Below are 22,506 nucleotides of genomic sequence, written 5' to 3' on the forward strand. Positions count from 1 at the left end.
AATGTTTATCCTCTCAATCATGAAGTTTCCCACAGCTGAAATATGGTATTTTTAAATCCTCGAGCAAGGACTGTATATGCATTAATATAATTTCTTGTTGAGTTTCTCAGAACACTTGGAAACTGCTTGCTAGTTGGCTGGGTTGTTAGGCTTATGACAATAAAAGCTTTCAATAAAGGAATTAAACAATTGGCAAATGGCCTTGAATGCCTGTTGAAACATGTCTGAGCAAAACCCTGGGTTGCCTTAATATATTGGGTGCATTAGTGATTAAGAGTTCTGGTGTCCTGGAACATGCCTCAGATGGGATCCGGGACTAGGTTAGCTTGGCTCAGCCCCTGCAAAATAGTGAGGTTTGAATGTTCCTGCTGCTTTTGCAGCTGTCTTTGAGCCCTGCTTTCAATGCTTCCCTGCATCCATGTTACCCATGAATCTTTCTTCCTATCAGCTTGATGTGTTTATATTTCAGAGTATTGTCAGGTTTTTTTCCTCTGCATTTTACCTGTATTTTCTCTGTTTAATGAGTTCCTTTGAGAAAGAGCACTGAACTTAGAGACCTTGGTGCATTATTCCCTCTTTGGAACTGTCCTTTGTCTGAAAGGCAAATTTATCAGGAAAGATCATTTCAGGAGAGCTGTTGGGATTAATGTCACTGATCAATTGCACATATGCACAAAACCACCTGGCAGTTCTAAAACCAGCTGAAAGGCATTCTGATTCATTTTATTTGTCAGAAATATCCCAGTTGGTTTTATGCGTTTCCTAGCGCTGTTACTTAATGCTGATTTTTTACTCCTTAGGCACAGGCATGCTTGGAGATCCAAGGTTACAAGAAGGTCATGGCTGCATGTGGTAGTGGAGGGTTGGAACATCTTCATGAGTAGGCTCATCTTTGGGGGAGCAGTGATGCCTGGGAGCACTGTGTTATCTTTTCTGGAGACACTGTCTTTCCTCCAGCCTTCAACAGGCTTGCTTGGCTGCCATGGGCATTGTGGAAACTCACCTTTTGAGTCTGTGTTCCAGAGTCTGTTTAAATACTCGAGTGGAAGAATATAGCTGAGAGCCCCATGGAAAGGTGATCTTTCTCATGAAAGGTTTCTGCACTTTAGAACTTAAACCCAAATATCCAAGGGGAAAGGACCACCGAGGTTGTTTCAGGCAGTCTCCTGCCTTCGCAGCCTTTCACAGATACTTCAAAAAACTTCTTAAGTAAAGATCAAAAGCTGTGTCTTCAATATAACACAAAAGAAGAAATATTTAACTTAAGGAGTCCAAGTATGCTGTTCATAAGGGTCAGCTGTTTTGCTGGCATGAGCTGGAGGAGGCAAGGTGGTTGTGGGTTTGCTCTACAACAGGACAATAACTGTGAAAACAGTGGCCTTTGCTTGATAGCTCAGACCTAAATTTGGACCTAGTGAAGAGGGTGCAGATTGACATGAAGAGAAATGTAAATACAGACTTACTTTGTTTGGATCAGATGATCATCCAGAAACATGACGTAAACTTTGAATAACTATGGTCAAATAATATAAGATGTAGGTAACTGTTACCTTGATTTCTTAGGATTTTCTAAAGCTTTCTCAGTTTATATTCTTGTAGAGAACTTTTTCACACAACTTTCTGTAAACAACTTATTGTTTTGCATTCTTTCATAGAGGTGGAAAAATTTAATAGACTGGTAGTTTGTCCAGTGTCGTTGGAGAGGTAGCACGTTCACCCTCCAATCCACTGGCACCTTTTAAGAACTATAAATTATTAAAGTCAGAGAAATAAATTAATTTCTTCATTATAACCAAAACTATAATATGTCATTTTTCCTTGTACCCTCTAGTAACAGGTAACTGCATCTTTCTCCCGCTTCCTTTTCAGGTGGCTATGGTGGAAGTTCAGCTTGACCCAGACCACGACTATCCTCAGGGGCTCTTGATAGCCTTCAGTGCCTGCACTACTGTGCTTGTTGCAGTTCACCTTTTTGCACTCATGATAAGTACGTGCATCCTTCCAAACATAGAGGCTGTTAGCAATGTGCATAACCTCAACTCTGTCAAGGAATCTCCTCACGAGCGCATGCACCGGCACATTGAGCTCGCGTGGGCGTTTTCCACCGTCATTGGGACTTTGCTCTTTCTTGCAGAAGTGGTGTTACTATGCTGGGTGAAGTTCCTTCCTTTAAAGAAGAAAACTGACAACACCCCACAGAGCAACAGTTCTACCATCACGTCAGGACAGGCAGCAGCCATTGCATCGACGTCCATTATGGTGCCCTTTGGATTGATTTTCATTGTGTTTGCAGTCCACTTCTACAGGTCACTGGTGAGCCACAAAACAGACAGGCAGTTTCAGGAACTCAATGAACTTGCTGAATTTGCACGGCTCCAGGATCAGCTGGATCACAGAGGTGATGCTGTCACCTCAGCCGTCACCAATTTTGTGTAAACCTGTGCTTAAGAAAATAAATCCACTATTCTGCTCCTGCCTTATGGTGACTCCCTGTGGATGAACTGGTCGAACTGCTGATTACCATTTAAAGAATAATTATAAATATTGTTCTAACCCTTTAGAGAAGGAAAAAATGTTCCTTTCATACAAGTTTTGCTATCTGAAGGAATGGACGGTGGGGTGTGAGTGCACTGCGTGTGCAGCCCTCCTCCTGTGAACACTGTCTCGCATCTTTCTCGTTAATGCTGAGTGTTGGCTGTATAAATACATGGAAAATAACATTGTACATTTGGATATTTGTTAGGAATGGATAGAGAAGTTGTGGATTTTTTTTCTCTGTTTATCTGATGTTGGCATTTACTAGAAGATACTGCTTGTCCTATCCATATTGCGTGGCATGATACAAATTACTTGGGACATGCAGCAATTAGCGCTTGGTTTCGGTGCTAGCGCTGCTCTCCCTGGAAAGCCTGACAGATGGTAGGAGTGAAAGCTTTCCCAGCACTTTCCCCAGTATGTTTTGCTGCCAAGTAATTATTACTTTGCTGATTTTTCCAGTGCCTTTTTCCTATGGCACTTACACATTTTGTAACTTGCTAAACACCCAGGACTAGACTTACTGCGAAGTGGTGTGGCCACATGAGTAGGAATAAGACTCAACTCTTCTCTTCCATGGAAGAAAATAAAAGCAATAACTGTTTTAAAGTTCTCATGAGCTGGCACATATTATCTGGAGAGATAGATTTGCCTGTTTCTCTTTTAAGAATCCTGAAGGAACTAGATGGAAATTATCACTGGATAGTTATTTTTTTGCTTGAAAATCAGAACCACTGCTGTTTTTTTTTCCAAGCCAAAGTAGTAATTATTTTATACTTTTATATTGAAAATATATTTTTAATAAATCCTCAGAAGCAAGCAGCAAAAGGTGCTTTCTCTGTGTTGGATTCCCAAGTAATTAGCTATGCCTTGGTCTTCCCTGTTTAGAAAAGTGTTCTCCTTGCTGAAGTGTTGTATTTAATAACTCATTATACATTTTTGCTTCCAAAGGATCTGGAAGACAACTTTTCTTGATGTATATTTATTTATGAAAGTAGGTTATTTGTAATTAATACTGCTGCTTTCTTTCAGACACCTCTGTGACAGCAGAGCTACTGTGTTGTTCATTTCCTCTAAGCAAAAACCTGCATTTGGTCTCCTAGAGAAGAGGTTTGGCCAAGAAAGATTCCAGCAGTTGTCCTGGGCTGCTTCAGTAATTCTGGCTATGTCTAGGAGTTTAATTTTTTGGAGTACAGTTCTTCTGTAGAGTAGCTTTGGGCTTTAATAGTTAAAAGCTGTTTATTGAACACAACCGAGACAAGTTTCACGCCAAAGGGGAAAAAAAAAACCAAACTAGCTATCAGTAGTCATAGCTATCACTGTGGAATAGAAACCTGGGATTTTGCCATGAGACAGGAGGGACTGTGACAGTCCAGTGGAGCCATGCCTGACAGCCTGGGCTGAATGTGGTCTCTCACACCAACCTCCATCTCAGGTTATTCCAGCATTCTTGCGATCTGCACAAAGTGCCTGTGGAATTCAGGTGCAGTGTGGTTACTACTGAAGCAGATGGGAGCTGATCTCTCCTGTCAGCAGCACTGCAGTGCAAAGTGTTGACAAGGTCACCTGTGGTGCCTTTGTATTCTAAAAACATAACTGTAAAAAAAAACCAAAACCAAAAACCTGCCGGTCTCTGTTTTTTTTCAGCAGCAGTTGTGGTTCACAAGCAGCAAACAGCTTTCTACTTAGTGTTTTCACCTGTGAAGTGAAAGTCCTGGCATACAGAGGCCAAACTGGATTTTCTCAGCTCTGCCATTACATGCTTCAAATATATTCTATTCCTGATGTAAATCTGATGGTGAGGATTGTAAGTACAGACTCACAGGTGTTTGTTCATGGAGCCCTGGAAGCATTGCTTTAGTGAAGGCAATAAGGAAGCAGCATTCCAAACCACAAAATGTTGGTAGTAGGCACAAAATGTGTTTTCCCATCTAAGACAGAACTTTACGGGGTCTGTCTTGGGGAAACAGACCCCTAAAATCCCCCACTAAAGGCAGAAAACCTGACCTGGTATTTACACCAGAGCAACTGATTGGAAGGGTGTGGTCAGGTGTAAAAATTTTACTTCTGTCTGTAAATTTTGTATTTAGAAGTTATATGGTTCTGAATGGAAGTTCAGAAAATCAGTTTTCCAAGTTTGTTTTGTAAAATTCTTTGCTGTTCTGGATAAGTAGCTGAATTTTTCTTTGATTTGTGGATCTTTTACAAAGTGACTAAGAAGTGTGGGATTTTCTTCTTGTTTAAGACACACAGAATTAGAAGCTAGTGGGACATGCTTATTTTTAGTTTTCTCAAGCTGGTAGGCTCTGAGCTAATGGCACTGGTATTACAGCTAATTTTCTGACTATTTGCTGCACTTTAAGCCATGATATCTAGTATATCTTTGTCATTTTCCACCTGTGGAAATGGTCATGAAAGTTACTCCTTGGGTACCTTTGTTACTGTGTACCCAGGCAGTAACCAGACACAAACGTGGATCTAAGCATTGAGTGCACTTAAAATTTTTTATCCCTTATTTATACTAATGATGTTAGGCATTTACCTCAATCATTTTAAACATTGGTTATTGTATATCACTTATTTGGGTATAAAATACTTTCATGGAATAAAATATACTCAATTGTTGTGGATTATTTTTTATCTAGAGGCCTTAAATAGACTTACCAACTGAAACATGATCTGTTGTAACTTCAAAAGGCATTTGGGGTCACAGGTATGTGTTGGGCTATGTTTGTGGGGAGTGGAGGACACAATTACTTGATTGTACTTTTCTATATGCTTTTAAAACACATACTAGAAACCCTCCTTCTCTGAAGCAAAGGCCTTGAGACCACCAGGAGTGTGATTTCTTAGCAGGAGGAATAAGAGGAGCTGAGCAGAGACTCACTCTGCCTGTCCCTACAGCGTTTTGGTGCTTGTCTTTTGGTTTTTTTCCCATTCATTTTTTTTTTTCCTTTCTTTTCCAAAATAATGGGGGTGGGAGGAGGCTACTGAGCAAAGCCACCTGCAGAGGAAAGTATACCTGAACAGCCTTGAGGAAAGGGTGAGGCAGACCACAACACGAAAACCACGGTGTGGGTTTGACACTCGAAGGAATAAGTAACCCAGGATCGTGTTCTTAAATTTTTTTTTCTTCAATATCTGGTTGTTAATTACGGCTGTCATCAAACATTGCCCTGGCCTCTGCTAAAACACCAGCTGGATCATGTAGTTCAATCTAAATGAAAAGAATACAAATCAGTTATGCAGTGTAATTGAAGAAGCTTAAGGTTTTCTAGATCTTAGTTTCTTGAGCATTATTGGAGAGTCTCCCACATATCAGGACTTCAGCTCATATTGCAGCCTTTAAATTATTTAGAAACAACTACATTTCCCTAATTTTATTAGTGTGCTGAACATCACTTTATCTCCTTGAAATAGCTCAGTGTGAGTGACTTTAACAAAAGACACTCTTGGGCAAAAGTGGCTTTGATTTGTAGCCTGTTGGGCCTCACCTATAATTTTAATAACAGGGGTGGTGGTGACAAAAGTTTATGAAAACTTGAATTCACTTTTTCTCCTTTTATCTATTACTTCATATTCTGAGATCAACAAATTGAGATCAACCCATTGAAAGCACAATAACAGCAGTGAAAGTTGATGCTTTGTTTTTGCTTATAGTGCAGAAGAGAATTTGATCATCACTTGGTCTTCAGGGATTTAAATAAACAGCCAGACTTGCGCATCCTGCCTTAGTGTACCAGTAGTTCATCCCAGGCTGTTGGATTGTTGAGGCTCTTCTCAATGACCTTTGACAAACCACATACAGTAAATATTTTTAGCCACAGAAGTGCTGCTCCTTTCACTCTTTTTGCAAAATAGAGATTGTTTTTCTCTGATGGGTATTTGGGGTTTATTATTCTGCACTGCTGTGGGTGTGCCTGGTACTTACAGGATTAACTGGCTCAAAACTGTGTTTAGAGGGCCTTTGGCTATAGAAAACAGATTTGAAAAGATAGGGGCAATGAAGATGTAACAGCTGTGAGCTTTGGAAGGCTGCATGTGCCTGGTGTCTCGTTGAACAGCTGTGTCCCTGGGCCAGAGGATGGTGGGTGGCTTTACCTGCCACGAGGCTGTGCTATTCCCTGTGCTACTGGAGCACAGTGGTGAGCTGTGATTATCCAGGGTGGTTCTGCTTGGCTCTAACTGAAGGGGAGCTGCCCCAGCCCATCCTGCTCTGACCATTTTGTTTCACGTCTGTGGTTTGCAGACCATGAGGGTTCAAGCTGAGACTCTTAGGGCCAGCTCTCACTTGGAGTCACATCTGTTCACTGCTCATTCCCATTTCCTCTTTCTCCAAGGGCACAGAGCTGGGGACAGGCTCTCCTGTCCACCAAAGTGATTGCGCAAGGACCAAGTGACTGCCAGGCTGATGGCCCAGTGTGTCTTTGTGTCTTACCAAATCTTTGGGATGGGGATAGGGCCTGGCTCTTCCTCTGCTGTGTGTGTCAATCAAGGGAAAAGAGGAGCAGAGGATGTGGGCTCTAGGACACCATCTCCCCACCTTGGGCCCAGGTGGGAACCCTCACACATCCCTCTGCCCCCAGGGCTGCCGGGCACAGTGGTGAGCCCCTGACTTGGGGGAGAGAGCTGCTGTTGGCCCTGCAGCTGCTGAGGTTCCTGCAGGATCTGCTCAGCCTCAGCAGTTGGGCTTGGTGAAATAATTTGTTCTTGACACAAATCCCACTATTGTCTGTGCCTGTATTGTCCCCATTTCCTTTGTGCTGCATCAGGTCTCTGAGCAGTTCTGGTGCATGAGAACTGCATTTTTTCAGATGTAGGCAATTGGGAGGCTCCAGCAGAGGCTGCATGAGCTGTTAGTCCCTGTGGGGCCATTTAGGATGCTGCTGGCCAAAAGACTGAGCACACACCCCATGGGGGAAATCTCTTGAGAAGTGAAATGCTACCTGGAGAGCTGACCCGAGCACTGATGAATGCAAACACCAACATTTCCAAGCAATTACCTCTGGGAGTGGAAACTGAGTAGGGGCTGGAGCGTAATCTCTGCCAAAGTCAACCAGAACTCCACACTTTGGTACATCTGCTACCCAGATGCCTTCTAACAGCTGTCCCTTATCTGGGTAGAAGTATTTCCCTGGGCCATGCTTCTTGCCATCTTTCCAACCTCCTTCGTACCGATTTCCATTTGCTGCAATTAAATACATGAACAGACCTTGAAATTTGCACCATTGTGTTAAGGGGTTACACATTAAATCAATCAACGGAGCAAACCAGCAGAGAAGATCATGTGTTTGGCTCCTCTTAGTAATTTCAAGGTGGCTGTGGTACTGTGTGTCATTTTGATTTTGCAGTGTTCCATTTGCTGTGCCACAGAGGGAGAAAATGTTGCAGAAGGAGCCCACGCTTGCTCATTTAGAAGCAGGACCCTGCTCACCCGCTTTGTTCTCACAGTGATACTCATTTTTTGCTGACACAAGGAGCCAGTGTGCTCAAGGTATGGGACTGGTCCCTGAGTCACTCTTCACAACATGAAAAATTACAGGACACAAGTTTCAGATTTGTCACTGCAACAAATCACACAGGATCTCTGGCTTGAAGAGGTTTGCTTGTCTGGGCAAGGAACAGAGCACTGATTGCTGTCCAGTAAAAATAATCTTGATTTCAAAGAATACTTTTAGTTAAGTTTTTCCTCAATGAATTACGGGGTGAGAATTGCTGCAAGAGTCTGAACAGTTCTGGCAGTCAGTTACAGGCTGTTTTTCCAGCTGTACTGCTTCTCTTGGCATTTTCCTGCAAGCTGAGAGAGGGTTTTTTTTGGGCTCTCTGCTGCTCTCCAGGAATCCACCCATCCATCACTAACAGGGAAAGCAGAGCTACAAGGGGAAGAGAGCAGCCTCATCCATGGATGCTGGTTGAGAAAGGGCATCATACTGATGCTGATGCTGGGGCTGGGATAGATCCAGACCACCCTGCTGTCACTAGGAGAGTCCTCTGCTCACCCCTTTTCCTACATACAGTGATTCTAAGCCCAAACCCATGGGGATTTCTGACCATGTTAATGGAAATACCTTTGAGTCTCAGCTGAACTCTGCCACTCTTCATCACAAGAAGTGGCTGAAATACCAGGGCACCCCACACAGTGCTGCAGAGATAGCTGGGGCCTGCCAGGATACTGTAAGGGAAGAGGGGAAAACCAAAAAGGCTTCCAGAGAATGTGGCTGCTGGTCTGCTCAGGCAGGGTCTGGTGTACAGGCTGGAGCTGTGGTGATGGTTATCTGCAACTTTGATCTGGTTTTGTGCTTACCTGCAACACCAGGCTGCATTGTCCATGGCTGAGAGCAGCTCAGCTTCTGCACTCCAGCCACCAACAAGTGAGAAACCACCAAAACCACAGTCCTGGCTGCAAGGAGGGGGCAATGAACACTCTGACTGCACTGTGGTGCCTGGCTGGTCCCATCTGCTCTCCTCCCAGAGCACCTGAGGCTGTGTTGCTCACAACCATGATCCTTGTGGATGTGAAGTGCTCTGGTACAAAGCTGCTGGGGAATGGATGTAGCAGAGGCAGCAGATCAGTGCAGTGCTCTCATCCAAGCTCACCCTCACTGGGCACGCTGCCACTACAAGCAATTTAATCTTGAGCTGCAGCTCATCGTGACCTCCACTGAAGAACTCCTTTTCTTTCACATGGCAAAGCTGCCGGCACGTGGGCGCACTTCCAGCAGCTGAGCTGAATGCATTAAGCTTGTGGGTATGAAATAATTGCTCCGGCTAATTTTAACCAAAAGGAATCCAGCTAACAATCAGTTGCAGGCTAGGCTGGAGGCAACTGGGCTCTGAAATGGTGTATCAGCCACAGCTCAGCCTGCAGGGGCTGTTAGTTTATAACTAACAGGGCCTTTGACAGGAGCACAGCAGATCAGTGCAAGATTCCCCCTGGAAGCAGGTGCTGATTTCATCCAGATGAGCCATCAGTCCAAAGCGACTTTACAGTCAGCAGAGAGAGCACAGTCATGCATGTGGTGTGCAGAGAAGGTCAGGCTCATTCCTCCCAGCTGCTTTGCTTAGCTAATTACTAGCCTTGAGATCACTTTCAAGCAAAAAAAAAGATAGAATAAATGAATAATAATGTGGAGATAATATTTATTCAGATATTCTTGGAATGCTGTGCCTGGTATTGCAGAGATTTTTGGGATTATTGGCTTTGGGGAAAAATGTGTTAAACTACAAGGAAAATAAAAGGGAAAAAATTAAATTTCTGTATTTATGCTGAGATTGGCCCTAACATTCCCAATCCATGATGTACTTGGTGTTATTTATGGAAAAGGATTGTGTACTAATGAAACCTCTGTGTTCACTCAACACAAGCCACTGTCAGAAGCAGACAGAGGGGATGGAGTGAACTCAAAAAGAAAACTATGTTGTTGTGGGTTTTTTTTTTCCTGTGCTGGAAACTGAACTCTTCTTTCGTATTCAGAGCTAGAAAGCCTGTCTGGCAAAGTGCCTGCCTTGAAAAGAGAGATTTGCTCTTCTCTGACCCAACAGTATATTATCTCTAACCCGAACCATCCCAGTCATTTAAATGTAAATCACAGCAAAAGTAAGCTTTCATGCGTGTGGGCTTATGGGCTTGAGCAGTGCAGCACCGGCCTTTGCTCAGCCTGTGCTGCCTCCCTCTCCAGACCAGGAGGGGAGGGATGACACGGAGCGGCTGCAGTCCTGCTGCAAGGCTGCAGTGTAGCACAGAAATCTGGACGGCAGAGACACCCGGAGAGCAGCACGACACCAAAGAGCTTGGAGGGGGCAGGGTGAGGGTGGTCGTACTTACGGAGCCGCAGCAGGCCTTGCCCGTTGGGCTGATCCGTCAGCCACTGTCCCTCGTAGATGGAGCCGTCCTTGTAGTGCATCTTTCCCCAGCCGCTCCGCAAACCATTGCTCCACTCGCCCTCGTAGAGCTCCCCGTTGGGGTAAAAGAACATCCCCTGGCCCTGGACAGCAGCACAGAGATGGCTGGTTAGGAGCTGCTCTATTCAAAGGGGTCAGTGTTCAATTCTGGGACATCACTTTGATAGAATATTCCTTTGTTTATTACTCTTACACATGACTGCTGGCAGCCCAGCTCGTGCTGAAGGAAATGAGATGTGGTAGTACGGGATTTTTTTGGCAAACAGTTTTACTCCTTTGACAAAACCTTGGGTTTATATCTCCATGTGTTATTATTGGCATGATTGCTGCTAATATTTAGCTAAAAGCGGGCTTTACAAGTATATAAACCTGCCTGGGGATAGGCAGCATTAAAGGATGTGTCTCTCAACACGGGGATTTCATGTCTTTCAACCATGACAACGTTTCCAGCTCAGTGTGTCCCAGGCTGGGCAGCTCCACCCCTTGCTTGTTTTACATGTATGTTTGCCATTAAGAAAAGTCCGGAGGTACCCCCTATGCCAGGGAGTGATACCAATAAGAAATATTTCCATATCACTAACACATTTTCCCATAGGAATAAAGTGTTCTTTTTTCTCTGAACAAATAATAAAACCAGTTCTGGAAACAAATTATTTTTCTGAGTATTAATTTTGTTAAACTGCATGGATGTAAGGGAGAAACTTTTTTAGAAGAAAACCCAACCCTAGTGATATTTGGATGTCATTATAAATCTTTCACCAAAGCTCAGTTATGGAAAATCTAACCTTAAAGAACAGGAAGGGAAGCTCCCTCCAAGAGACAGGAGCCATGGAGCCACATGCCCATTAAAAGCGTTGGTGGAGATGAGTTTAATTTAAGAGCAGACACAAAGACAAACACAAAGTTTCCATTGGCAGATCCAAAAACGTTCCTACAAGGATTTTGCACATTACATTGCAGTCACTTCCACCAGATGACTTTCTCATTATATTCATTTTAGGAAAAAACTGATTTATGTGACAGGCTTAATTTCCAAAAGAACTCAAGTTATTTGCCTATTATGCTGTAAAACTCCCAGAAGAAGGTGCATTTTCTGGCAGTGCTTATAATACAGGTTCCTCTCACTTGTTCAAGGACAAGAGTAATGAAAGGGATGGGTGGGGAGGATTAAGAACAGGATGTGAAACCTCCCATCGTGCTTGGCCAAGCTGCAGGTGAGTCTGAGCAGTAACCACTGCTCTGAGGCAGCCGGTAGGAGCTCAGGGCTGTAGCCTGGTAACCAGCAGATGGGTGGAAATGATGCCCTCTCCAGGAAGGAGATGGCACTCCCATAAAAATGTTGGATTTTGAGTCTTGACCATTCAATTCAGTCTCAGTATTGCGAAAGTTAGGATTTTAAGTAATTTTCTTGAACATGTGCACCCAACGATTCCCCGTGTTTTGGGTCCCACTGCCCCACTGCTGGCAGAAAATCTCACTTACACCTCTTCGGTCATTTTCCCACCAGCCTGTGTACACCCTCTTGTATTCCTTGGTCACTGGGTCAAGAATGCTGTATGAGCCATAACCATCCCGCTTCCCAAACTTCCAGTCACCACTGTAAATAGCTCCTGTGCTTTTCCAAATCTGGGTGCCTTTACCTGTTTAACAAACAAGAGGAATGACAGGGAGACCATCATGGTTAGGAGAAGGGTGCACAGCACTGCCCTTCCTGCTCCATCCCAGGCAGGGCAGCACTCCCTGCACAAAGTCAGGCTTGTGTCTGGGATTCAGTTTAGCTTCCCAAGTTGGAACCATCGTTAATCTTGATCAGGGGCTTCCTGTGTGGCCTCTGCTGAATGCACTGAAATCTTTCCAAACATCAGTTTAGTGCTTGTAAACAAATCTGTCCTGCTCTGGCTGCTCCTAGCTTGGACAGGGTCTCCTTCTCCTGCTCTGTCCCCTGCAGGCCCTGCCACATCTTGGGAATAAATTAAGATTCCTGGAACCAAGTCAGGAGCTGAGAGAGCTCCAGGGACTGTGCAGCCAGGAAACATCCCAGTACATGGAGCTGACTGCAGTTTGCTGTTATTTGGAAAGGATTTTTAAACATCTGTAATAGAGATAGTTCAGGTAGTCGCCCCTGCATGCATGCAAAAGCTCTTCAAGTTATCTATTAGAAATGTTTCTGCATTTTTGCATTACATATATCAAATATGTGTGTGTGTGTGTGAACATACAGTCCTACATGAATGAATGTTCTCCAGAAGCATATAGAGCACATAGAACCACTGACCACTTCCTGTCCCTAGGAACATTTGTAAGGACATCTAAGTTGCTATTTTATCTCAGAATTATCTATCTTACCATGTTTCAAGTTGTCCAGCCATTCTCCAGTATACTGATCCCCATTTACAGCATAAATTGTGTGTCTTAATCCACATTTCTGGGCTTTCCTGTCCCATTCATAAAAGAGAGGGTCTCTAACCCTTGGGTACTTTATAACAGGCATATTGCTGGTATCTGGAGAAGAAAACAAATTATTATCAGCAATAAATTAGAAAGTACTGAGGCAGGTACAGGCAGAACAGTATTTGTGAGCCATGCACAGAGATACAACAAACAGGAGGCAACTGAAGATACTGAAGTACAAACCAGCACTATGTGAAAATGGGCTCATAGCATAGCCCAGCCTGTGAGGAAATGTTAAATAAATCTCAGCAGGTCAGGTTTGTGGTGGGCATTGATCTCTGCATCTGCCAGAGATCTTGGGGAGTGCAGGGAAGGGCATCTCCTCCATGCAGCTGATGGAATGGGTCAGGGAAGTTGTCCAGTGTTCCTGAGGCCCATCTGGAGCTGGGACACTTCATACCCCAGCAGTAATGCAGTTCAGGCTCCTTTGCTGCTAAAAAGATCAGTCCGCCAGATGCCTTATTAGAAGGGGTTGAAACCACAACGTTTCCCTCTCCCAGGAGGCTGTGGACTTGCCCAGGGCAGGCCAGGTGCTCGCCAGCCCATCAAGTCGTCAAGGGGGTGACTTCTGGGGTGACTCCACAGGTTACATGGGTTTAAAGCAGGAACAGCAGGCATGGAAAGCACAGTGGGGGTGATTTGGGTGTTGGAGGCCTGGAGGGAAAGGGTCAGTGTGGGGGAAGAGGAGGGAAAAAGAGATATTTTGCCTCATAAATACAGACGACAATGGTGGAGTGCAGCATAGTGGTGATTTCTGAGCATTGCCAATGGAACTGCTGTTGAGCACAGTGGGAATTCGGCACAGACTCGGAGGTGAGAATGGTCTCCTATAAATCATAAACAAAAGCCAAAAGGTGGATGTAGAAACAAAAGCAAGTTTCTATGAATGCCGTTAACATCCAGAGCTCGGCTGGAGCTCGGCAGGGTGGGATGCTCTCTGACTTTGTCGCCTGGGCTCCCCCTTCTGTCCTGATCCGCTGGGCTGAGCCATTTCGAATGATTTTGCTGCGTCTCCCTTCTCGGCAGAGCAAAGCTCTGGTTCCTGCTGTGCTGCGGGTGCCGGGGAGCCCAGCAGAGGAAAAAACCTGGGCCTTGGCAGGAGAGGGGGAAAGAAAGGTGATTTAGGTCCTTGCTAGGAAATCAAAGCTAGAAATTCTAACTAAGAAAATACTGTTAGAGTTCAACCTTAGTTCTGCATTTTCCAGCTGTGGGAAATGGTCAACAGCTATTTGGAAGGATAGCATTGCTAAATAAAAGTACTTCTGTGTCCAGAAAGAGTCTTGGTTAAAGGACACCGAGGACAGGATCTGTCCCTCGGTACGGTGGCGTCACAGCCCACCACAGAGGATGTTTTTCCAGCAATGCCAACACAGGATACACTAGAACTGCTGAGTTTCTTCCTCATTTTTGAGTGCTGCAGCTCCTGGAGAAGGGGGTCTTGCCAATATTTGCCAAGGGCTGGTTTTTTTCAGGACACTGTGCCACTCTTTGCTGGCTTGAGCCTGTCCTACCCTCTCTGGGGAACCAGAAGAGCCGAGCTACAACAACCTGTACCCACCCTGACACTGGCCATGACCTCTGAGCATCACATGCCTGTGACAAGAAGTCTCTTCACTATCCCTGCCAGATGGGAGCATCGCTTTCCCACCAACACATCCCACCACTTCTTTAAGTCAAAGCTTAGGATTTACAAACCCCAGGGAGGATTCCCAGCTGCGGGGGCAGCCCCATCTGCTCGTCGTGTCCTGCGAGGCACAGCCCGCGCAGAGTACCCGAGGTAATGCGGGCTGCCGGGAGCCGCCTTTATTTGCTGAATCCCCTTCTAAATTTACGTCAGCGATGCCAGGTTTGCGTAAGTGATAACGCAGTCGGTATTCGCCTCCCTGGATGTTTTTAGCCGCCCACTCGCAGGGCGCGGGGAGGCTGGCAGCGAGAGGCAGGAGGTGCAGAGTCGCTCCGGTTGCAGCTCTCGATGTGGAGGGCGGGACGCTACTGCTCCCGTGCGCCTCTGCCGCGGCGCTTGGGGATGAGGCTCGTACAGACCCTCGCGTCCCCCTCCAGACGCTGCTCTGCGACTTTGGTCGGGACTCTGGTAAAATGCAGCTTTAGTCTGCACGGCCCTACTGGAAGCCCATTTTTTCCCCTGGCTCTTTGCGGAACTTCAGAGCAATGCGGTGCACCTACTTTTTCACATCTTACATCTTAACTTAATGAAGAGCAAGGAGGGAAACACACCTGGCTGCAGACTGTCCCTGGCAGAACCCTGCCTGGCATCGCACCCCCGTGCACCCTGCCTGACTGCCCCCGGCCCCGAGGATGCCCCGGCTGAGCTCAGCCCTTGCCGTGACCCAGCACCATGGCACTGCCCTGCAGCGGGGTCCCTTTGCCAGCACCCACCAGCGGAGCGGAGTCACCCCCTGCCCTCCTGGCCCGCAGGGCGCTGTCTGCGAGCGGAATGCTCAGGGCGCCTGTTGCTGCTCCTCCCCAGCGGGAGCCGGGCAGGAGGGCAGCGGTGCCAGCGGCCGACGGGGAAAGCCCACAGCCCGGTTTACGGAGCACCCTGGAGCGCGGCCGCCGCTCTCCCGCCGCCCCCGACGCCGAGGGCCGAACCGCGGACACCGACCTGTGCTGGGGGCGGCTCGGCGCTGCCTGCGGCGGCGGGGTCGCCATAGCAACGTGCCAAACTCCAGCGCTAAGGGCCACGGCAGCGGCCCCGGGCGGACAGAGATGTGCTGGGACACGGCATCTCACGCTGGTCCCCTCGCTGAGCACCGGGGATGGAGCCGGAGCCACCGGGCACACACAGCGCTGTGCTGCTGCTGAGCTCGGGATGTTCCAGCAAAATATAAAGTGCTAATAAGCAACGACTGTTTCACCTCTGGTTGGTCGTTCATATGCCCGGCAGCAGAAGGCTGGAAATGAAAGCACTGATCACAGCACCGATGAGTAACAAATAAATCAGCCTTGCAAATGTCAGGAGAAACAGGAGAAAGCCCTTGAAAATGCACATCAGCGGTCTTAAAGGAGAAATCTGAATAAACCTGACAGTAATTCCCTCATCCATTACATTTCTTCCACAGCCATGGCGAGCAGGGATTGCCACTCTGGCCTTATGGGTGTCTGTAATCATCTTCCCTAACGGGTAATTGACTGTGCACATTTCTAGTATCACACCACAGCTCTTGTACGACTCCCATGAGCCAAATGCATTTGATTCTCATCCATTTACCACATTTTTTGTGCACAACTCTGCAGGCTGTAAGGTAAAAATGTTGAGGCAGGTGGGAAATCTTGTGATGAAACAAAGCAGCTGCCTCTGTAAAGATGAGATACAGCTCAGTCGTCCCTGACGGGCGTTCCTTTGCCATCTTCGATATCTGTGGCATTGAATGTGGCTTAAACGTTGTGTCCATGCTCAGACAGGACAGAGAATGGATTTATTCCAAGTGTGAATGCGACTAAAGGCAAATATTCAATTTCCCATGGCACATGTAAGGGTCATGGAGCCAAAGGAGACATGCCACTGCCTGGGAAATCAGGTGTAGGAAAATGAAGTGGAGGGAAGGAAGAGGTGCTCCACAGACAACATGAGCTGGTGTGGAAATGATGGAGGGAGATCTGTACCAAGGGAAAATACACACATGGAATTTCTTGTGTTAGATTAGATGAACTGGGAAGATGGCAGCTGCTAGCAAGCATTTCCAGAGATGTAGGAGAGGCAGAACTTAAAGACTTATTTAAGCAGGGAAAAAAAAAAAAAAAAGAGAGAGAGAGAGAGAGAGAGAGAGAAAACCATGGGAGCTGACCAAATACTTATACAAGAAAAAATGTCTCCTGTTATTAAAAATGAGATGAAGATATCCAGGAAATATTTATTCACAGTCACTCATGTTAATGTGTCCTGGTTTGGGGCAGAGCCTAAGAATGACTGAAGACAATCATTCCTGTGTTTCACCATGGCCAGTTGTAAGGGCTGGAGTGAGGACAGAGGTTTGGGGAGGAAATAAAGAAACCCATGAGGGAGAAGAAAAAATGCTTATTGCAGCCCAAAATCTACAGCCTGAAATTACAACCAGAAACAGCCCTCTCTGGAATAGTATAAACTATTTTTATTATTTCAGCCCCTATACAGCACTGCACTTAATTGAGAGATTGGCAATTAAAATAATTAGCTAATTCAGACCATTTTACTTGCCTGTTTTTAAAGGGCAAGGGCTGCCTGAGGTTTTTGATCTGCAAGTCTAAACTATGTCACACCTAAACACAGCTTCTGCTAACCAGAATTTACATACATATCTGAAAAGTAATATATATTTGAAAACATTAAAAACTTTAAAAGAATAAAAATATTTTAGCAACAGTTTAAAATTCACAAATTGAGATCAAAAACTGTCTCTGCAAACATCTCTGTATCTGGATATGACAGAGGGTGCTGCCTCCATTTCGGAGCTGCTCATTTTAAATTCTTCTGCTTCCGGTCTCTGTGTGTTTGTTGTTTTACTTCTGTGGTCCCAGAGTGGGTTATCAGCACCCTCACAGACCCTCCTGCCCCCTCCAAGGAGGCTTCACAAAGACATTTATCTAGGAAGAGACTGTGTGTGATTCCCATCTCCAGTTTTCTTAGTTCAGATATAAACATTTGAATCATACTTAATTATTTTGTCACTTGATAATATCATTCTACACCTTTTTTGTATTACAAAGGTACAGAGTGGGAAAATATAAGCATATTCTTCTTACAAAAAAAGACAAAATTAGACCAGCTTGAAGAGAAGGTGGTGATATTTGAAGTTTTATCAGAAAGTTCTTTTCACTCACTTCAAATGAAATTTTACTTAGAAAATGTCATTCCATTTTGAGAGAAGGAACCCCCTTAGTAACTAGGAAGTGGGGAAAATTTTTGTAAAGGGTTTTAGATATATCTAGAATATATAACTCAGTCAAAGAGTGAGACATAAACTCAAACTAACCCAGAAATGTCCTAACCAAACTCTCTTCCTCTCCCAAGGGCAGTTGTTTCCAGGCACAAGTGAGGCCACTATGAAGAGCAGGGTCGAAAACTCAAGCTATGATATGCTAGGAGGAGAATTTGGGTTTTCCTTGACACAATTCCCCTTGCTCCAGCCTTGCCAGCCAAAATTTGGCCCCGGCTACACTTCTTGGCTGTTTGGTTTCTTTTTCTTGTTTCACTCTGACAGGCACTGGCCACTGACACCAAGGAACAACAGCAAAACTTTCACCAGGCAGTGCCAGGGCTTCAGTTCTGCTGCTTCTTGTACTGTTGCTGCTTTAGTGGTCTGACAGTTGATCAAACCTTACATTTATTAAGACTGAAAGGAAGCTTTTCAATCTGTCCATGTAAATGATGCTGTAATTCAGCCCATTATTCTGCCAACACAGTTCATTGCAATGAACTCCACTTCCAGGCTGGACACACTGAAGAGCAAACAAAGCATTGGGAGTTTGTGCATGGAAACATGCCCAGAAACACCTTTCTGCAGCAAGGTCCTATGACATATGATGCACTTTCATTTTTTTCACTTTTAAGGGTAGGATTTAAAAAAAATGCTATTTTTTAATATTAAATATAGCCCAAGGCCCTCAGTATTCTACATCTGAAACCAATCATTTTTGCAGTGAAAGGGGACAGCTGCTTCAAGCTGAGTTTGCTTGCACTAAGCTTGGGGAATCACCCAAGTGAAACGTCCAAACCAACTGAAAACTGTCAGAATCAATAAATTAAATTTATTCTGGGAACTTCGTAGAATAAATAGAGAAAAAGCATTTAGGGAAACATATGTTGGAATTCTTTAAAGGTGAAGAGTGTGACAACAACATACTGTGGAAGTGGGATGCTCAGATGTGTGTTTTATTGCCGCTATATTCAAAAGAAAAGCCAGGGAAGAGGTGGGAGGGTCTTGGACTCCGACCAAGCCTGTGTTGGTGAGCTGAAGGAGCATCCCCACCACTGTGCTCAAAGAATTGTCATTAGTAGGATTTAGGAGGGATTGAAGTGAAAGGTTTGAGGTGTAAACTTCACCTGGTTGCTCTGGCTTAAGAGGCAGCCTTGTGGGAAAGCATTTAAAATTCTTCCCTCCTTTTTGCTGGGAGCAGTTCTCTCAAGATAAAAACCATGTTGGTTTTACATCAAAACAACCTAAAGTTAAACCCCTGGGTTATCTGGAATGTTCAGGCACTTAGATAGTCATGCAAACTGAAAGGCTGAAGTCCTGGAAGCTGACACCAGATACCCTCTCCCCAAGAGTTCCTGCTGCTGCAGATTTACAGCTCTTGCTCTCTGCTTAAATACCTGCAACAAGGTAGAGATTTAAAGGTAAAGTTATGGTGTTAATTCCTGAAGTCACCCAAAGCTGAGAATTATTTGCTGACCATGGAGTGTTTTGCAAGACTCTTACTATCATTGGAGGCAGATAAATTTGGCCATACTTGAGCTAATGCCTCACTTCAAGTCCTTACTTTATTCCTTAATTGAGGGATAAATCCAGATGGATACAAGATGAATCAGCAGTATGAATCTCCAGCTGAAACATGTGCCAAGTATTCTATTTATCACGGCTTATTGTCACCTGGTGTTAGAATAGAGACTCATCTACATTTATATTTTGTGCTTTTTCTCATTTGCTGTGCTGGAAATAATCTGCATTTCTAGGACAGGGGAAAAGCATCAAAGGGAACAGCCTCAATTACCTTAAGAGGAAAGAATGAATGGAATTTGCATTCAGTCTGAGGGTCAAGGAAAGGAGCTCACATGTGCCTCTACTTATATATGTGTACTCAAAATCTAACACCCAGAGAACAAACAGTCACAATTTCACTGTGATCCTTAACTTGATTTATGAACTCAATTTCTTAGATACGTTTTCTGGAAGTGAAAGGTTGGTGAGTTGGGGATTAATTAAGGTAAAGGCAAACCAGAGATTTCATGTTTGTAAATTTGCTGTGCAATGGCCTTAGGTGATCTCTGGCAGCAGAAGACAGCCATTGAAACCAGCAAAATACCTTGAAAAATGATCATAAAATATTGAAATCCAGAGGAAAAGCACCATTCCTCATGTGTTGCCACAAGTGAAAGACAGGCAAGGTGTGGGAGTCCCGAGCATCAGCTGCACAGAGCCCTGCTCCCCATCCAGGGATGAGGGGATCACTGTTATCTCAGCTTGCTTTGGTTTTGTTCACAAAGATGTGATTGAAATAATGAGATTATGCAAAGAGCTACAGCCTCCCAGGAGGTGGGGAGAGCTTACAGGTAATTCTGAAGTATTTTGTAATGGTGCAAGGTTAAATAATGCAGAACCAGCGGTAAGGCCAGCCCTGCTACACTCCCATTGTTTGTGCTTAACTAAATGTTTTTGTGATTTCTGTTTGAAAGAAAATGCAGATTTCTTGAATGAATATTAATTAGCATGGCTTAGTTAAAAAGTTGAAAGAAATCTTTTGAGGTAATTATTATGCACAGCCACAACATGTGTAAGAATTGTTCCTTGTCAAGAGGTGTAGGGGAGAGGTAGGAAGTTTGGGATAAATCCCTTGGTGTTCTGGGAGAGCTCTGGGGCCAGCGCAGCAGGGCTCTGAGTGGGAAATGCACATTTCCTGCCTTTGTATGTGAAACATCAACCACAGCCCTAATGAAATGTCATCAGCCTGCAGAATTCCAGCCCAGGACAAATACTGATGTCTGAGAAGAGTTTCCTTCTGCTCCTTTGAGGCTTACAGATCAGCAGCGAAAGGAACACTTTTAAGGGTTATCAACAATTTAGGATGTCTTCCAAAACCACCTTTTCCTGAACTGACACAAGCAATCCTACAAATGTTGAAGTGTTTTTCCTTTCTGGATTCCCCCAGATCTGCAGGAGGGTGTCAGCACCCCAGCCTCAACAGCAAGGGGTAAGATGCAGCTACATCTCAGGGGTGGCTCTGTGATAAACTGAGCTGACAGAGAACTGCAAAGGTGGAGGGAATGTTTTCATGTGGGAAGGAAAAATAACTTTGCTGGCAGGGAGTATTCCAACCTTGTGGTGAACTGGAAAGTTTTGGCACGTATCCAGCGCAGAGTTAATGCTCTGATCTGAGATGTGATCCTCCCTCTTCTAAAGTCTGTAATCCAAAATCCAGGCCTCCTGTAACATAAAGTCCTGTTACATAGGATTGTGGACAAATGCTAGAATCCAGGAAAAATTGAATATAGACATAGCAAATTCCTGTGACATTTCTATTATGTCGATTAGTTTATTTTTCTTCTTCAGGATTACCAAGACCTGCCACAACACGTGTTTGATCTCTGGACACTCACGGCCTCAACTGGAGAAGCAGCAGGGACAATGCAACATCCCTGGGGTTGGTGGTTCTTAAACCAGCAGAAATCCCAAACCACTGCAAGTTCTGAGAGGGTTTCTCTGGAAACTGAATGCAGAAGGTCATCGACAGCATTTCAGGTGTCCACCCACAAATGTATGAAAAAAAGAAACAAAAAGTCAAACGGTGGACCTAGAGAAGGACCAGGGACAGCAAGAACATTGAGGAGTGTCTCTACACCCAAAGTTTTTGGTTGTTTACATGAAAATCAAAGAAACGGGATCTTACATAGACTCCTTATGAAAAGACAGCATTGCATTCGTGTTTTTACTTTGGCTTCGCTTCTCCCCTGTCCTCTCCCTTGTACCATTTTTTTAAAATTGCTTCCTTCCCCTTCCTTTTTTCTTCCTCTTTGCCAATTTCTACCCTTGCCCATGAAACTCACAGGATGTGAGTTTACAACTCTTCCCACCCTGCCCCAGAACATCAGGCCCAGCTCACAACTGGCCAGTCCAGCTGCTGAGTGGGCAATTATTGTAAAAATAAAGACATCGGGAATCCTCTTGTCATCTTCTCTGATACCAAGGACCTGTGACCAAGGTCCAGGCAGCTGCAGGGCTGAGGCTGCCTCAGATTCAGCCGCCAGAATTCTCTGAGGGGGCTGGCGCTGTGCAGCGGAGGATTTTATCTTCACTCTCAGCTCCATGTGTGATGAACCACCCTTAAAGGGCAGCAAGATGCTTCCATGTCACAGCACGGAGCACTTCAGGTGCTGCCACGACACAAGGGAGCGCAGGAGAGCTGCAGGGCCTCCAGGAGGTGACCGGAGCAGGGCGGGTGACAGAGCCGAGGGGACCCTCCCCATCTGAGGGGAGCTTTGGCCTGAGGAGAGCACAGGCCTGACGGGGGCTGTGCCTGAGGGGGGCCACCGCGGGAGGGGATCCCGGGCCCGAGGGGGGCCACCGCGGGAGGGGATCCCGGGCCCGAGGGGGGCCACCGCGGGAGGGGATCCCGGGCCCGAGGGGGGCCACCGCGGGAGGGGATCCCGGGCCCGAGGGGGGCCACCGCGGGAGGGGAGCCCGGGCCCGAGGGGGGCCACCGCGGGAGGGGAGCCCGGGCCCGAGGGGGGCCACCGCGGGAGGGGAGCCCGGGCCCGAGGGGGGCCACCGCGGGAGGGGAGCCCGGGCCCGGGCCTGAGGGGAGCCCTGACCTGAGGGACATGCCGGCCCGAGGGCAGCTCGGAGCGGAGCGCTGCCCCACCTGCCGGCTCCCTCCCGTGAGGCGGGTGGGTGGGCAGGGGGGCGG

At 45.7% G+C, this 22,506-nt stretch overlaps 2 protein-coding genes across 7 annotated transcripts in view; one reads left to right on the forward strand and one right to left on the reverse strand.

The window, feature by feature from the left end:
* The window catches only part of LOC137484551 (calcium release-activated calcium channel protein 1), a 19,346-nt gene extending 14,186 nt beyond the window's left edge, over positions 1–5,160 (forward strand). For 2 of the 3 annotated variants that reach the window (XM_068208467.1, XM_068208468.1), the window contains exon 2: positions 1,870–5,160. In XM_068208467.1, the coding sequence (XP_068064568.1) occupies positions 1,870–2,436 (567 nt within the window). In that variant the 3' untranslated portion in view covers positions 2,437–5,160. Of the gene's footprint in view, positions 1–401; positions 1,540–1,837 lie in introns of those variants that run through there. The other variant, XM_068208469.1, reaches the window with a different exon arrangement.
* The window catches only part of MORN3 (MORN repeat containing 3), a 24,784-nt gene extending 2,293 nt beyond the window's left edge, over positions 1–22,491 (reverse strand). The window contains exons 1-7 of one of the 4 annotated variants that reach the window (XR_011004916.1): positions 22,462–22,491; positions 20,919–21,026; positions 12,784–12,939; positions 11,920–12,077; positions 10,361–10,520; positions 7,539–7,723; positions 5,558–5,752 (exon numbers count right to left, since the gene is read on the reverse strand). Coding sequence is in view for 3 of the 4 variants with exons in the window: in XM_068208471.1 (XP_068064572.1) it covers positions 5,684–5,752; positions 7,539–7,723; positions 10,361–10,520; positions 11,920–12,077; positions 12,784–12,928 (717 nt within the window). In the remaining variant the exon portion in view is untranslated. Of the gene's footprint in view, positions 1–4,188; positions 5,753–7,538; positions 7,724–10,360; positions 10,521–11,919; positions 12,078–12,783; positions 12,940–15,285; positions 15,385–15,511; positions 15,664–20,918; positions 21,027–22,461 lie in introns of those variants that run through there. The other 3 variants (XM_068208471.1, XM_068208472.1, XM_068208473.1) reach the window with 3 other exon arrangements.
* Positions 22,492–22,506: the final 15 nt, after the last annotated feature.

The sequence above is a fragment of the Anomalospiza imberbis genome, chromosome 18 (genome assembly GCF_031753505.1).
Source record: "Anomalospiza imberbis isolate Cuckoo-Finch-1a 21T00152 chromosome 18, ASM3175350v1, whole genome shotgun sequence".
In the NCBI taxonomy this organism is placed as follows: domain Eukaryota; kingdom Metazoa; phylum Chordata; class Aves; order Passeriformes; family Viduidae; genus Anomalospiza; species Anomalospiza imberbis.